This window comes from Psittacula echo (assembly GCF_963264785.1).
Source record: "Psittacula echo genome assembly, chromosome: 4".
NCBI classification, from domain to species: domain Eukaryota; kingdom Metazoa; phylum Chordata; class Aves; order Psittaciformes; family Psittacidae; genus Psittacula; species Psittacula echo.
In genome coordinates, this window is record NC_137738.1 from 51370236 (window position 1) to 51387922 (window position 17687).

The following is a 17687-nucleotide window of genomic DNA, read 5'->3' on the forward strand; positions in this document are numbered from 1 at the left end:
AATGGGTGAAATTTGTGGTACTGTGTTTGCTCTTGCTAATTTGTCACATTTTTTTTATAGGGATAGATGCCAAACCTGTCTGTAAAAATTGAAGGGTTTTTTCCTTTGAACATACTTGTTTCCCTTCCTCTTGCTTGAGCAGTTAGGAGCAAGAGCCCTAGGTACAGCCTAGAATGCAGATAGTTTGGATTCTCTTTTTTGGTCAGTAGTTGGAGAATGTTGGTAAATTTTCTTTATTAATATGTACCACTGAAATTCTCCTGCTCTTGTTCAGGCTGATTCAAAACTATGCTTTATTCTGAACAAGAAGGAAAGTGCCCTTCAGTGAATGCAATATGAGAACAAACCCTGACTTTTATGGGTCAAATATTGTTCATTTTATTCATACTGCTGCCCTCAATGGGATGAGTCATCCAGAAACAGTGAGAAAAATCTGACCCTGGGTAGTTGGTGCTGAGGGCAAAACTGCTTCAAGGATCTTCTTGTGGGGATTTTCTTTCTATGACATTCACCTTTGGGCCTCTCTGTGGATCTTGTAGGAGGTGGGCAGAATACCCAAATGGCTTGGCGTGTCTTGATGCAAGGGTCAAACCCCTGCCTTGGCTTACTGAAGCTGCCCTCAATGTGCTGGTTTCCTGCAGTAGAGTGGGCTCCCTGGCTGTTGTTGCATTTGGGTCTCCAGGAATGTGAGGAGGAGGACTGCACCAGGAGGAGCCCTGTTTGCCTACACATGAATCTACCATCCTATAAAAATGCCAAGACAATTATTACATACTCAGGTTCTGGGAAGGTAATGGAACAAACCATAGCAAATAATCGAGGAGGGAGAATCCAGGGATAAACATCTCATCATACCCATGACCATGCACTGTTTCTGAGTTACAGAGCTTTTGTGGAGTAATTTTTTTTTCTCCAGTTCCTGGTGATCTATGCATAAGGGGACATGGCATTAGTACAGTTTCACAGTTTCTGGTTAGCTCCATTGGACACACAGTAATGGCACAAGGGGCAGCATGTTGTGATCAGTAGGGAAAGATGCTTAAACATGTTTCCAGTTCTGCGCTTCACCTGTGATGTGCTCAACACTCTGTCCTGATCCTGCAATGTAATTTAGGCGGCCTTCTTAGACCTAGTCGATCAAAGCACAGATTTTCCGTTAAACATATGCTTCAGTAAACATACCTTAAGTGAAAGTAATTAACACTGCAAAGAAAATGAATAAAACTAAATAAATCATAAACAACTAAACCAGTGACTGATGCTGTTCAAAAGCAGCTTTTGGCATTCTCTTCACTGCTGTAGTAATTCTGACTCATGTGGGTAAACCCAAACAGAAGGTCAAAGATGTTGCATCTGGAGCTATGGTTTCACTTGCTCTTTCCATTATAGTGGCTGCTGCATGCAGAAAGCTCTGTTGCCACAAGCAGAGTGTGAGCCCTCTGGATAGATGAGAATCAGAAGAAAGTATTAAAAAAAAATAGCCATAAACCTATCAGGAAAGGAATAAATCAGAAACTGCATAAGTAATTTTTTTAAAATTTCCATTATGATTGAAATGGCTTAAAGCACTTGACATTTAAAGTTTGACTTTATATGGGAAAAGATAAATCTTAGAGCTTTTGTTTTTTGATGGTTTTGTGCTGGCAAAAATCAGACCTTCTGCAGCCTAATTAGGTATGATCAAGATAAGATGCCTTCTTTACACAGAGCCTTTTGAAGGGAATTTACCTTCATGGCAATTCAGCAGCTGAACTGCTTGGAGGATTTGTGTCCCAGACTGACCAAACCTGCAGATTTTTGTTGACTGAGACATATTAAAGAGAGAAGAGCCATTGCAAAGCCTAGTAAGTTGCTCTGTCACTTGATAAAGGATCTTCTATAAAAATTCGCACTGCCTTTGTGACCACTACTAGCCCTGGGCTCCTGGAACACCCTGTGGGCACAGGAGAGCTGGGCTCACTTGCTCTCGGTGCGTGCACCTTCTGGGTGTAGGAAGGAAGGGATGGATAAAAGCCATACAAGTGCTTTATACTATTTGCAGCCACTCTCACATACTGGGGTTGGAGAGAGAAGATGGGTCATGCTTTCTTCTTTGCCTGATGTTGAGCATATGATTTTCAGCCTCTTCATATCTCTCCCACAAATTGTTAGCTTATTTGAGTTTAGTGGGGGAAATCCAGCATGCTGATTAGCATCTGCGGTGTTCAGGAGGTATTTGACTGGAAAAAAAAAAAAGAGACACTTCTCGCCATCAGAAATAGGTTACATTTCCCTACTGCTTAATCAGAGTATAATATGATTAAAGTTATTAAGCAAAATTCTCCTCCCCGCAACTTTAAAATAGATCTCTCTTCTTGCAAAGAGCATAAACTGAACAACTGGCTAACCCCCAAATAATGCCCATAAAGAATGATATCTTTTTTATTGACACTAATTATAGATACATTATGTCCTTCACATTACTTTCGGAGCCTGCAGCAGCCTTAATAAAACTGGGGTTTCAGCTGAGCTCTGTCATAGGGGAAAGCAGACTATTGTTATTCTGGCTGAATGGCTGCACCAAGGGATCGTGCCTTTATGTGAAAGGAGAACCCTTTCACCAGGCCCTGAAACAGAGTCACCTCTGATCTGGGGAGACAGTACCCATATGGGCAACTGATGACAACATAATAGTGGAGAAAGGAGCACTGGGAAAAGGACATTGGGGCAAAATTCTACTCTTTCAGGAGATCTTTCATCTCCCTGCAAAGCAGCCAGGTTCCCGGTTCTTTGGATCTTCCTTCAGAGACTGCTCAGCTTGCCAGCTGCAGTGAATTCAGTGAGTGTTTCTGAGAGATGAGAGGGGTAATGTTTTCCTTCAAGGATTCAAACTCATAGGCTGAGGCGTCAATGCCTAGTGCTTGGACTCCAAAGACATTTGTTTTGTTAGGAGAAAAGCTTGGTCTTGGTTCAAAAAATAAGAAAAAAAGAATGGAGGATATTTGGAAGTGCTTAGCAGCACCCTGTAGCAGACAGACAGACTGGGAGTCAGCCAGCCTGGGCTTGAGCTCCAATCCTCCTGAATGATCCTCTGTGCCACCTTAGTCAAGCCTTTTGTCTTGTTCGCATTGCTGTCCCTAAACTGTCAAGGGGCATGCAGCAAAAGGGAGTTACATAGGAGTGATGTATTATTGCTGTTTAGTTATGGGCCTGATTTTGAGCCATACTTCCTATCAGCATCCATGAAGCATTCACTCCGATGGCAGTCACCAAATTCAGCTCTAAGCTGCTGGGAAGGAAAAGGAACGTATTACTGAGATATTTGCTGTTCTACCTTGTATTATAAAATATTTCTCTCAGTGGTATCATGTGTCCTGACATGAAGAATGCCATTCTCCATCCTAGGCATTCACTGTATTTATATTTTATATTGTTGTTTTTATAAAACTGTCTTTGTACCTATAATGAGAAATAAATAAGATAAAGGACTCATGTTAAGGAAGATGGTGCTGTGGCTGCTTAGCATTTTAGAAAAGTTGGAGGAAAAAGATACTGAACCAATTGTTATGATTGCTTTGATGTGATCACAGCAGTTGCTAATATGGATTGTCAAGCTAGAGATGAGCTTATGAAAGGATATAAATGTGGTTTTTATTGAACAAACTAACAATCCAAAAAAAGGTAGTTTCAAAGACAAGAAGCTCTTTAATTACAGCCTTCAGGAGCATTGTTTGATCACTGTAAATAGGCTGCTTTATTCTGGGTTCTGCTAAAATGTTGTGGGTTTTGTTTTTTTTTTTTGCATTATGTTGCATACATGTTTCTCAAATCAAAAAGATTACTTGATTTACATTTTCAGCATCTTACACTTTCTTTATGGTTTGAGTGAGACAAACACAGTTACTGTTGGGCAACAACAAATAAAGGTACTATAAGGTCCATTTAAATTTTATTTTTCACTATAATGTTCGTGTGGGTCCACATCACACAGCTGAAGTAAAATCTTTCAGGGTCACATTGTCACACAGTGGGTATTTCCATAGTGTTTAAGACTAATTATCATGGCTTTTAAAGGAAAAAGAATTTTTATTGTCCCTTTTGAAAACCACACAGTTTCTGTCCCTCCCTTTATCAGCACAAATATTTGCTGCAAATGCCTAGATGACAAATCGCACAGGTAACATTTTTCTTGTCTGAATGCAATCTTCATTGTACTATTCCAGGCAAACCGCCAAGGAAAGGCTAAAATCAGGGCTAAGGCAATCTGGTTGCAGACAAATATGTAATTACAATCAATACTGTATGTGCAATTGGACCCCCAAAAATGAATCTATTCTTGTATGGATGGCAGAGTTTCATTTTATTTTTTTATTTTTTTTAACCTGGTATCATTAAAAATGAGGCTTCTGCAATCAGTCACTGTCTGTTAACCATCTTCCTCCCAGCATCTCACCCTCATGATCTTTCAAACTCTTGGTCTATTTTAAATGAAGCTGATAAATGAGGAGGTAATTAAAGACCCACAAGTTGCCCATGAATATGGTCATCTAGGTAGATATCTACATACCTATACACACATTTATCTTTCTATACGCTCAATATATGTTTTACTACTGATAAGCTATTGAAGGTTGGTCTCTGATTTCCTGAATTGGATGGAAAATATGGTGGCATACCTCCCTTACTCAGTGGTTACATAAGCAATTTACCCAACTTCTGCTATGAAAGGTACAGTCCTGTGACCATGAGTCCTGGGATTCTTGGGCACTCTCCACCTCTACTCTGCTAAAAGCTTTCCTTGCTTCTAGAAGACCTAAGATGTCCTTCCTAAATGCTTAACACCCTTTCCCTTTTCAATGATGTAAAAAAATATGTCTTTTCTTTCTTCCTTTTTAGTTCAAGAATGGGTTCCCTTTCCTTGGTATTACTACAGAGCATTGTCTTTGCCGGTAGATTATGTATCCATGTGATAGTTTATTTCTTTGATGGTAAGACAACCAGCTCACTTAATTTTGGGAGGTTTCTATTTATTTATTTATTTTAGTTAAAGCCATAAAATGTTTGGGCTTTTTTAAGTTCTAATTTTCATCTCACTTTTTCCTTGAACTGATGCTTTTAGATGAATGATCCGCTTGTTTTCCACATCAATGTTACGTTTTGTTCTACTGAAAGACCTTGAGAGTTAAGGTGCTGTGACAGCCCTGTCTGTCTATTCTGTGCTCACTCTTCTGTGGCTTGCAGTGTGGCATTTATAATCCATCTTTTTTCTGAATGTATTATCTTGGCCCTTGATGTTGCAAACAGAGCCTGCAGCTCCATGTAATGCTTTTTGTAGACTCCAGCTTGCACTCCGTATGCTTGTCTGCCTCAGGTACTCTCTCTCTTTTATGAGTGGAATTCTATTTTCTTGTGTATTTTAGCATTTTCTTGTAGCATTTTAGATTCTCTGTCATCTCTGCAGTGCTGGGGCACTGTTTACGCTGCATAGGTTGTTATATGCATTTCTCATGGTTTGCATATTTTGATTGCTTTGTCAAAGGCTAATTTTTGTGTCATCCAGTCGTCTACTTTTTGGTGTTTGGCAGAGCTAGTCTCTTCTCATAGATATTGCCAGATTAGATGTCCAGACTGGGACCATCACTAACTGATGAGTTTCACTTTTTCGCAAGCTCTGTTTATACTTTTATTTTGTGATGGAGGGCAGGACTCCTCAAACCTCTGCCTTACAATTGGTAATTAAGCTGTTGTGCCTGAGGAAAAGCAAATGTGATAAAAGTAATAAATCTTTCAGAACCAGCCATGATCAGAAAAAGGGCCCTCCTCTGACTCCCCTCTTTATTTCTTGGTGGCACCACTCTGCTGCAGATATAAACTGAAGTAGTACTTTAATATCCTTTAATCACACGATCATTTTTTGAGAAATTCAGCTTCATAACTGCTCCATTCTTCCCCTCGGGGCTGTTGCTTGGGTTGGTCTACTCCAGCTACCATGTTATTTGGAAATCAGTCACGGCCAGCAAGGCCACAGAACCTGGGTAGCACAGTGCCCATGCTCCTACGGAGTTTGCATGTGGATGCACAGCGGGAGCCTGCAAAGGCTGTCTAGCAGAGGTGAAGGCAAATGTGCCTGTAGGCCATAATTAGTCAGTGCAGTTACTTTAATATGTTAAATGATTTCGAAGGGTTTATTTTCAAGTGAGTTATTCTGAATAAGTTGGATCTAAATATGCACTGAAGAAAAAACCCAACAACTCTAGAACCCATGAGCTCCCATTTTGAGTAGGTTTTCACAAATATTTATTCAGAAGTGAGAATATTGGAATTATTTGCTCATCTTTCCATGTTTCTGTAATGCAAAGCTCATCATGCTGCGTCCCCTAGGATTCCCTATATCTAATAATATCATGGCTGCTTGTGATCGCTGCTGTGTCTAATGTGAGGTGGTTCAGCACAAAAAGAATATTACCCTCTTCATGGCTGCTCAATCTTTCTCTCTCTCTCCTTCTAACATGAAATAAGTGTTACACATACACTTTTCTGACTGTCATAAAATATCCTGTGGAGTTCAGCTAACGGAATGAGAGCTATGATAATTCTCTTGTGTTTATTAGAGCAACAGCCAGCCTACTGAGGGGAGCTGTAGCAATATCCAGTGGAGACATCTGACTTAATGCTGAATTACACAGAGACTCAAGGGAGAGCAAACAACTATGCACTACCTTTACAATGAGAAAACCTGATTGTTCTTTTTTAGTTAAAGGGCAGCAGCTCTCTTGGTCTTCTGCTTGGTACCAGATTGGCTGAGAGTATGCATTAACAGCATGTTTCTTCACCTGGCTGTAGGTGATATATTTGTCTGGCACTATAATCCAGAATCCCTTTGTGCTAATCATTGAGTCAGTAGCTTGCTGGGGGAGTTTAGAGCCTAAACTCAGCAGTCTTTATGATCCTATGTAGGGTTCTCAGCAAGAGAAACCAGGCAGTGTTGTCACATCCAGCCTGCTGAAAGCAACTGCCACGCAATATATTAATGTTTCTGGGGGGTTTTGTTTTGGTTTTTTTGGCTGATTTTCCTTCTGCACAGGGTTGAATACCTACATTGGTATGTGTCTTCTTCAGGGTAGTAGTTGGGGATTTCCATGTGTCCATTTCAACTGTGAAAGCATTGCGCAAGCAACAGATAGGTTTGCCTGGCCGTGCCTTCACAGCAGAGCACCTTTAACCAGTTGCTCAGTGTTACTTACTCCTATTCATCCTTCTGTCCTGATACAAACTTGTGGTTTTGAGGCTTTGGGTTTAGGCTAGAACCAGAGTAACCTGTGCTCAGCTTGCACTTGCAGTGACATCCCATGAGGTCAAGGTGGTAGCCAAACACTTGTCACCTGCAGGTGCTGCAGCAGAGTTGATAAATATATCCCAGACTCAGTAAGAGATGCTGATTAGCCCAGGCTGTGGTTGTGGCTGGAACTGATCTTGAATGATCATTAGGAAAATCACTCAGCTAATAGTTGCATTTCTGATATGACAACTGGGGCGGGGGGTGGTGGGGAAGCTTTCTTTTTTCTCCTCAGCAACTACAAGGAGAGCTGTGGAGTAAGGAATGGCGCTTTCTGTGGGAAGTGAGTTCTGCAGGCAGTGGCAATAGTCAGTCCAGGCCATCTCAATTATTGATTGCTACTATGTAGCCAGAGGTCAGGTGTTAAATACCTCTCATTGCCTGAAACCATTCTGCTTACCTAGGTTAAAACAGGGGAAAAAAAAAACAAAACCAAACCCAGAAACTTTGAATTGAACAAGATGCAAGGAAGGGGCTATTGGGGGATTGTGGGAAGGAAAATATTCTCAGAGGAGATAAAGAGAATTTGTTTCTTCTAGATTTTTGTCAAAAATGTGACCAGAGAAGGGCAAAAATAACCTTGAAAACCCTTTGGAGAAGGGAGAAGTGGAAATGAGAAAAGAAGTATTTTAAGTAGCAAAACAATGTTAGTAGCAGAGCAAATGAATACACTTACCAATGCATTGGGAGTGAAAATGAGAATAAGGTTTCTTACCACAGGGAAATGAAATTCTAAGATGGGATTCCAGAAAGGGTACTTCCACATCACTTAAGTACAGAGCTTGGTAAGTTCTTAGAAGGAACTGCACAGCATCAGAAAAACAGAAGCTAGCATTAAAATCAGCATTTCTGATGTTCTGTGTTCAATGCAGTTCTATCTACAAATGGAACACCATGTGTTTGCTGTACTGTCTTTCTATAAAATCATGCTTCAAAGCTTCTTCTAGTCTCCTGCAATGACCAGGAAGAATTTTCCTTCTTCTGCATAACTTATCTTTTGTTTTGGTTTTGCTTTATGCTTCCGCACTTCTGAAGCAGCAGACATTGACCACAGCTACAATAGAGAAGGGGAGAGTTGCTTTTGTCAGGGCAGACAAGGGAGGGTTGCTTTTGGCAGGGCAAACTGCAATTCCAGGTTTTGTGAGGAAGTTCTGAAATGCTTGGTTGAATTGCTTAGTTCCTGACCTCGAACTTCTGAGCATCACAGACAAAAATGGATTTTTTTTGCTGCCAGGTCAGAATCAGTAGGCATTTTTTCAACATGAGGCAGGGATTACCACTGTCAATTGGCCAGTCTTCCAATTTCTTGTACTTTCTTCAGGTTTTCTATTCCTACAGAAAGCTCAAATGCTAGTTGCACTTTGCTGTCTTCTGGGCTCTTCCTGGAGACCTTCAGGGTTTATGATATTTTGTCTTCTGCTGTAGTCTGTTATTTCCTATGGGATATGCTATGCCCTACGCCATGCAGAGGCACCTTTCCTGTGCAGGCTCCAGTGCCTGGTGATTTCAGGAGGCAGCTCCTGATGACCCAAGTAATCCTATGCTCTACTTCATTCCATTTTGGTCTAGTAACTTGGAAATGCAGGTTCTTCAGACCTTGTTCTCCTAATATGCACCTAAGATCAGTGTGCACATAGATCTGACCTAGAGATCACTGAAGTCACAAGATTCTCTCAAGACACTAAAGAAGAAAGTAAAACATTAGGTTAGTTATATATGTTATTATATATGAGTATTGTTTCATATAACTTGTTTTAAGTATTTTTGCTTTCATCCAAAGAGGTAAAGTCACTTGGAAAAGTGAGAAAAAGCTGAATAATGCTTTTCTTTCCTTTTGTGTTTCTTTTCAGGCTCCATCTATGAAATGTTTGGACATGAATGCTGCCTGTCAACAGGAGAAGTCATTAAAGTTATTGGCTTCAAAATTAATAAGCTTATAGCAAGTATCTGTGAGAATAATGAAGTTAGCCAGTTTTCAGCCAAAGTGGAATTACCACTGAATTTTCCTGGTATAGTATTTCATGATGCATGTTTTTAAGAAATTATGACCCTGAGTAGTCACCTTTGTTCATTTTATTAATTTGCTGTCTTGAATGATATTTGGTTTAGGTTACAACTTGGCTGTCAATGATATAATTTTATTAGATGGCACAAGACACAATCATCTTGCTTTTAAATTTCAACTCTTACAGTTCTTTTTCAAGCCTGGATAAATATTATTAAGGTTATAATGTTTGGTTGTTAAACTTTCTATACTTAAGATTACTACAAAAATCTTCTTTTCAGTTACTTATGACTTTTCCAAGCTTTCTCTGAGCTAAAATCTCCTTGCTGTGTGCTCAGACTATAATTTCTTATTATTACTATATTTTTATTTTATTATTTTGGATATAAAGTATTACAAATATTTTGTTATGTTTTGGGTTTACTTCAATGGTTTATTTTAATTCCAGTGGCCAAGGTGGCTGCTCCATGTCTGGAAACAGTATTAGAGGAAAATGGATGTGTTTTACTGCTTAAAGAGCACTTCAGCTGTTCTATAGCAAAGTCCCAAAATATCTATATTTTGGAGGATAGACTTGAAATTTGGCAGGTGGTACTGACTTGTTATTTGTAACACATTTCCCTCTGTTCATGTGGCCTTGTTAGGGTGAGCTAGCCAAGTGCTGTATGTACCAAGGTCACCTAGTTGATCACACGTCATATTTATTCATTTTTCAATTCTGCTCTCATCTCAATTCCTCTGTTGTTAGGGTGCAGCTGTGTTAAACGGAGAAGTTATTGGAGCACAGAGGGAGAAGTGCTGGACTGTCAGCATCCCTGTGTGGGAAGTGGAGGAGGCAAACTAGGTTAGGAAACTGATAGGAAAAGTTTGGATCTTGGAGCAGGGGAACATGATGAAGACTCAACAAACAAAGATCAGGGACTGGAGACACCAGTAGAGGTGTTTACCAGCATCAGAAGAGGACTGCACCCACTCAGAAATATACATGTACATCATCTCATATTCTTGGAGTTTTGCAGGCAACAGAGGTAATGGGAGTCCCCCAAAGAGAGGAGAGGACAGTGCTGGAAAACAGCACAAAGAGGCAAGTGGGGTGTGGGAGGGAGCCTGTGTAGGTCTGGAAGAGAAGTTATGGGACACCTGAACATAGGAAACACTGGGACAGAGCACACACAAGACACAGCAGCCCTCAAGAGACAAAGATCACATCCAGAACTCACTTTAGCTAGCAGTAATTCTAGCTAATGCACTGAATGAAAGTACAGTTCTGTAGGAGAAAAAAAATAAATCACAGAATGTAAACATTTAATTAACACTGTGTTGTGCTGCAAGCACATGGGAGGCTAAATCGGTGCTGCATAGGGAAACATAATTGAGTGTTTTCTAGTAACTTCATTGATGTTCTTCTAATAATTGTTCTTCTAATGATTCTAATTGATTGACTTAGTAACTTCATTGATGTTCTTCTAATGAATTGCCGAGCATGTGAGAATGTGTGCACATGCATATATATGGTTTAGGCTATGCCAGTGACCAGACTGGTATGTGCTTTACAGAGGAAGACAAGACATGCTTCATGAAGCAAGTAAAGTGTAAAAGCACCTGAGAATGCGATTTTTTATCTGAATTCCACAGAAAAATATCTTCTGCCATGCCTTCATTTCAATCTCTAAAATGCAAATTTCTGCCTAAAATAGTCTTTTATATAATTTTGTTTTTCCCAGTAGATCCTCAATTTACTTTCATGTTTTTCTTACTCAGTGAATCCGAGCCATTTGTATGACCACTTATTAAAAGACTTTTTTGGGATGCCATTTTCAAGCATTAGTAGGGCCCAAATATAGTGATCGAAGACAATTATCTGTGGCTATGTAGAGATATTAAAGTATAGCTGTAATGTGAACTCTTAAGATACTTGGTATTTTTCTTCAAATCCAAGCTACTTTGCCATTATTAAAATTTCTTCTGTCTCTAAAATATATACACATATACTACTATACTCATATTCTAAATCTTGATTGGCAGATGGGGTTGAACATTTGGATTCTAAAATATCCAACACAACTGAGTGATAAAAGTAATCTTACATTTATTAATGTTGAATCTCCTGATTTTTAGAACAGAATGACTTATGATTTCAAATGCTTGAACCTGGTGAATCTGGATTTGTTTGCATCCAAGTGATTAACTTTACAACTTGGTATTTCGATGGTTTTGCCCTCTTGAGCACATTTTCAAATTCGGTCTGATCACTACAATTTGCATGGACGCTTATGAACTGTCCCAACCAGTGTTCTAGAAAACTGGGTTATTTCAGTAGAAAAATAAATTCAGAGTTCGTTTTGCTAAAATTCATCATTATTATCCTCCACATGATGGGTATTACTGAACAGCAGCACTGAAGAGGGGCATAATGACACTTCTTATCAGCCCAACAGGGAGTACCACTCTCTTGTTTCTCTCTGCATGTGTACTGTTATGCATTCAGGAGCTTTTTGGTAAGATGTAAATTTGTCATTTCTCTAATTTAGTTCTTAGCTGAAGAATGATTCTGCTTTACAAAGTCAAGATGTCCCAGTCTCTGCTTTTCCTTGACCTTTTTCCTTTCACTTTATTACATACACATCCTAACCTCTGAACAAAACATTATATTAGAGCATTGCTGGCTTGCCCCTGTCTCCAGAACAAAGCACAGAACCAAACTGCAGATGATCTTTTCACAGTGCCATTGACTTACTTCAAGAAAAATATCCACAGGTCTCTAGGAGGCTGGCACTGTATTTACATTGTATGTACAGTGCTCTCTTCTCAGTGTTGATGCAAAGAAATCTTTTGCTTTGATATTATTTTCCATTTCCTCTATTTTGAGTTATTATTTGTACGTGGTGGGCTCATGCATCCTTTCACCATGTGCATGCTAGCATAAATAAGTAACTCTTCTATTTCTGTTACTCTGGGGATAATGTCTCTGTGAGTGAAGACTGGGCTCATTTGCTTTAAACAATCCTTACTCTTTGTGTTTTTGAATGCATTTGCAGTCTACAAAATTCTTTTTTTCTACTCTGGCAAATCAGATCCTTGATAGAGGCCTAATCTGTCTTTTGCATTAGAGAAACCACTACAACTGCAAGTTCACTATCTGTGTTATTTCATTTTATCCTTATTCTAATTTGTTCTTTTTCATGCCTCAGAGGGCCAGGCTATTCTTTCTATGCACATACACTGGGTAAAAAAGGAACTCTGCTGTTATTATAGACACTTCAATGGCTAGATCTAACAGCATTTTGAACTACGATTTTCACTACTAACAAGTTAGCAGAGACAGGTAATTTGCACAACACTCAAACTGTGTGCCAGCACAAATGATTTCATTCTGTTCTGTTAAATTCCTTCTTCTGCAAAAGTATTGCTAGGCTGTCTGTGCTCTCAGGGGGTCCCTGGTATCACTGCTGCTTATTCCTATGTTGTCTGACAGATGCATAGCTGAGCATGGCTGTGCCTTTTAGCTTCCAGCCTCTGCAAGCCAAGGGACAAGGGCTTGTCTGTGGCCATACAGTACATATGTGGAAGACGAGGAGTTAGGCATTAGAAGGCTGATCTCAACAGGAGGTGATGGAGACATACGAGAGATGGCCTTTGAGGCAGGATAAGGAAAGGAGCATGCTGGAGCAGGGGAGGTAGCAGAGTGGGTGGTGAAAGTGAGTAAAAAGAGAAATAGCAATCAAATCACCTCCAGAGAAGTTGGGAACTGAGCTCTTCCCAGTCTTCTACAGTACCTTGGGGAGCAGACATTACTGGTCTGGAGCAGAAGGTCTTTCTTCTATTTTTTCTCATTGAAGGCTACTTGCTCCTCTACTAGGTGAGCCTAACCACTGGCTTTCTCAGTTTTCTGTAGGGAAAAGAAATAAAAAAGATAATAAAAAGCATATTCATTTTCTTCAGGACTCAATTATAATTAAGACTGAAAATGAATATAAAGATACAGGGAGATACACTATATCACTCAATAACTGATGAAAGAGACCTGCATACACTGTTCTATAAAAAGGTGCTAGAAACATCCTTCTTGCAAAACGAAACATGCTTTCCCACTGGACTAAATGAGTGATTCTTGGTCTGTGTTTTCTCTCCCATATCAGTGAAGAAAATTTTTTCTAATTCCCAAACCCTCTCTCTGTACCAATGTGTGCATCAGTGCTCAAAACTTTCCTGAAAGCTGGGCTGATTAGGTTTGGTGCTTACTGATTTTCATATTATGGCTAGGCAGGCACTTTACCTAGTGAAATGCCTTGGTGCAGAGGGTTCATAGAGTGTGACAAGGGTTATACATTCATGTAGTTCCTATGTATGTGTAGTTATTCTTGTCTCTAGCTGTAATTTTTTCCAGAACTATTGGGCATCAGTTCATTTTGGTTGTAGACCAGATGACTACATTTAGAAAGTAGGTCTATAGGAGCAATAATGCCAACTCTTAATAAACGCTGGACTTTTTTCTAGGTTTGCTATTTCCATCTGTCTTTCCCCCCACTAGTCCACCAAGCTCTCTTAGGAAAGCCTAAGTGAATTTAAGTAATTTTATGGTTTATGAAAAAATGCACAAATATTTTTGTTTGACCTCAAAATGTCTAAACTTTAGCATCTCAAACTTACCATATGTCTCCTACTCTGGAGATTTCTTTGCTATCTTAAGTTTGGAAAATATTTGGTTTTGTAATTTAATTCATAATGATTTTAATAAGGTTCTAAATGGTTCCCTATTGTGTAATGTTGTTTGGGGTTTGTGGGTTTGTGTGTTTTTGTGTTTTGGTTTGGTTTGGTTTTTGTTCATATTTTTCTTTGGGGAGAGTGGGAGGTTTTTGGGTTGGTTGGTTAGGGTTTTTTGTGGGTTTTTGTGTGTGTGTGTGTGTTTTTTGTTTGTTTGCTTGTTTCTTTGTTTTTTTTTTTTTTGTGTTTTTTTTTTTTTTTTTTTATATATATATATATTTATCAAGGAGAGCATTTAGGAGAAGATACCATCACAGATTATGGCAGTTAGGTAGTAACCAAGTGACTTTCACCCATCGTACCAAAATGAATTTTTATATATTCATCTCTTTTCTATATAGAGAGAAACATATGGAATTTTACATAGTCAAAGCATAAACAGGTGGCTATTAGGTGCCTCTACTTCAAGGGTCTCATCAATGCAGAAGCTAAGTATACTAGGCCACATGGCTCTTTAGTTGCCTCTGCAAGCATTCTGCTACCCAAATTAAGAAAACCAGAAAAATGGAAGGTGATGATTTTCCTGCTCCCAACCCATGCAAAGTCAGTCTGCCTTGGCCCGAGGGAATAATCAGTTGTCTAGTTTTGTATGAGATCTGGTAATTATGTTTCTATATGAAACCTGCTTTCTAACCCAGGATGCTCATTGGTTTGTTGCTGAAATAGCTGGCTTTCATATAGCCCCATAGATATTTCTCATACCTTTACCTTGCCAAATATTTTCAAAGGGGAATATTTTTTTAACATAGCTTATGGAGGCTTTTTAATGCAATTCTGGAGGTTTTCTTGGGGCAATATGCATGCTCCTGTATCACAGATGGATAAACATAGTTATTGCCTTTGGGATACATTGTATGTACTTTGAATAAATTTTTTAATGAAGAGTATTTCTATTTGCTTTCTTTCAGCACTGCAAGGAGATGATGCCCATCTTGTGTTTGCAAAGCATGACACTGGAACACTGTTTGGGGGACACTGTCTTTTCCACCATTTCAGTTTATCATTAGTGCCTTGTCACTGCAATATATTCTAAAGGCTGATGAACCAGTTTGTCTTGATCTGCACTGGCAGCTCCAGTGGTGATTAGCACTGGGGTAGCTAACTTACTTGTTAATAATTGCGTTAAAAACGACTATGAGCAACATTAAAAATACCAGTGAAAAAGAAAAGTGTGTTGAAGTTGTACTTCGTACCTGTGCAGTTTCTGCTGGTTGGGCTTGGGGAAATGAAGGAGGAAAGGCACTGTAGCTTCTTTGTCACTGTAGCTGTAGCTACTGGTTAATTTGTGGCTAGCAAGCTTGGCCTAGGAATAACCTCTATGTGTAGTTATAGTCACTCAGAAGCAAGCCTTAGTCAATGCCTGTCCCAGGAAGCTGCAATGTAATTCCATGAGGCAGCATTCACACTGCTGTGCCTTGGGAAGAAGACAGCTGAATCACACAGTTCAGCTAAACCCTACTGTTAAGTCCTGTAAACCATCCACTTCATCTTCCTCTATGAAAACACTCATGCAATACAGAAATGTACACATTTTTCTTGTGATATGAACTCTCAATGAGACAGCTTCAAGGGGCATGATTAACATGAAATAATAGTGTCCCTAAGGGATACGGAGGCTCGGATGCAGCTTCTGTCTTGCAGAACTTCAGCATTTTAATTGCTTTGTGATGGCCAGAATATTACAACACCCAAACTTTGAATTATTCCGTCTGGTGGTCTGGGCTGTCATATATGCTAAAACCAATTTTCTTTGCTTATTCTTATCCGTGGGTGCTACTTTTTCATTTGTGATATATCTTTAAACATATTCGGTCTAGGACTCTCCAGCCTGTGTGTGGAAGAATATGTAGTACCGATGTTTAGGCAGAAAACTTACCTTGCATTTCACATTAGTGCTGCTCTTCCTCATATCATGTCTGCATTTATTTCTTACAGGTTGGTTTCCTAGGAAGACAAATGAGAATTTAAGATAATTTTTCTTCTTACTGTGGCAAAGAAAAATTTTTACCGTAGACATAAAAATGTTGGACGTCAGATGCAGAGCAAAAAGGGCTAGTTCCAGCTGCCTAGACATTGTATCATGTAGTTGATATTATCTCTTTAGAGTCACAGTTCTAACAACCAAACGATCAACTATGAATTGTTTGATGTACTCTGCTCCTCATTTTTATTGCATTCGTAGTCTAAAATTTGACAAGGCTTGCTTTGTATATTTCCCCTTTTGTAATGCAAGTTTTCTGTTCTTAGGTCTTTATAAAGTTATGGCAGATAAAACACCATATGTCAGCATTGAAGAAATTACAAGAAAAGTCTCTATCAGGCCAACAAGATTTGGCCATCCATGTTTCTACAGCCCTGAGGACATAAAGTTGGCAAACCTCACTATCAAACACGGGGAGCACATCACCTTCAACTCAGTGGAAGAGGTCAATGGAACAATGGCTGTGAACTGTGTTGTGGTCAGAAATAACCAGTCTCATTCCTTTACTTTGCCCCTTTCACAAGAAGGAAAATTCTATGAGTGTGAAGATGACCAAATATACACCTTAAAAGAGATTGCAGAATGGAAAATCCCTAAGTGCAGAAACCGGATTGTCAAACTTTCCAGTACTATACATATGTGGGACTTCTCTAATCCACTTCCTGAGAATTTTGATGGCTGCTTGAGTCTTACGCCTATCTACGAAGTGCAGGCAGTAATGAAATGTAAGTGGGAATCAAAGTCAATGTTCTGATAAGCTTGATATAGCAAAGGATACAATATTTGCTTAAAATAGGAAGGATTCAGTTTGGTCAAGAATTAGTGATCCATATTTGCCACTGATGCTAGTTTCAAGATGAAGAAATAATATTGCCTCTTTTATTCCTTTATAGGCTGTTAATTCAGAAAGTTACCTTGCATTTCTTTCTGTTGGTATTTTATTGATCACTATAATTGAATCTTCATTGCAAATCAAATATATTGCATAATGAAAAGGTGGAGCTTGGAAATTCTATTGAGTTAGAATCATGGAATATAATCATAGAATATAATCATAGAATATAATCATAGAATAGTTAGGGTTGGAAAGCACCTTAAGATCATCTAGTTCCAACCCCCGTGCCATGAGCAGGGACACCTCACACTAAACCATGTCACCCAAGGCTTCGTCCAACCTGGCCTTGAACACTGCCAGGGATGGAGCATTCACAACCTCCCTGGGCAACCCATTCCAGTGCCTCTCCACCCTGTTTACTGTTAGTAAAGAATTTCTTCCTTATATCCAATCTCAATGAGTTCTCAGATTCTTTTTCTTTATGTCTCAGACTTTGGCCATGGAGCAGCCACTTGATCATTTATGGCTATGGCTAGGAGGCAGGAAAAGAATATAGACCTACATGTTGTAACAAACTCAATTACTATTTATTTTTCAGGATAAGGCTGCTGCAGAATGCAAACCCGTATTATTTTACTCTAGTGCAGAAGCAAATATCAATAGAATATAAACAGAAAAGACTCAGACAATTTCAGAAACCTTTAGATTTGAGGAAACAGGAAGATAATAGAAAAACAATATCTTTAAAAGTGATCATTTATGTTATGAATTTTTATTAGGGGGGGGA

The 17687-nt window shown here is 39.1% G+C and overlaps 1 protein-coding gene across 1 annotated transcript in view; it reads left to right on the plus strand.

Annotated features, from left to right (window-relative positions):
* Positions 1-17687, plus strand: part of THEMIS (thymocyte selection associated) — a gene marked incomplete at both ends in the record, with an annotated part of 73290 nt that overhangs the window by 5506 nt on the left and 50097 nt on the right. Inside the window, 2 exons of the mRNA XM_080614734.1 lie at positions 9166-9324; positions 16332-16790. Coding sequence (XP_080470860.1) covers positions 9166-9324; positions 16332-16790 — 618 coding nt within the window. The remainder of the gene's footprint in view (positions 1-9165; positions 9325-16331; positions 16791-17687) is intronic.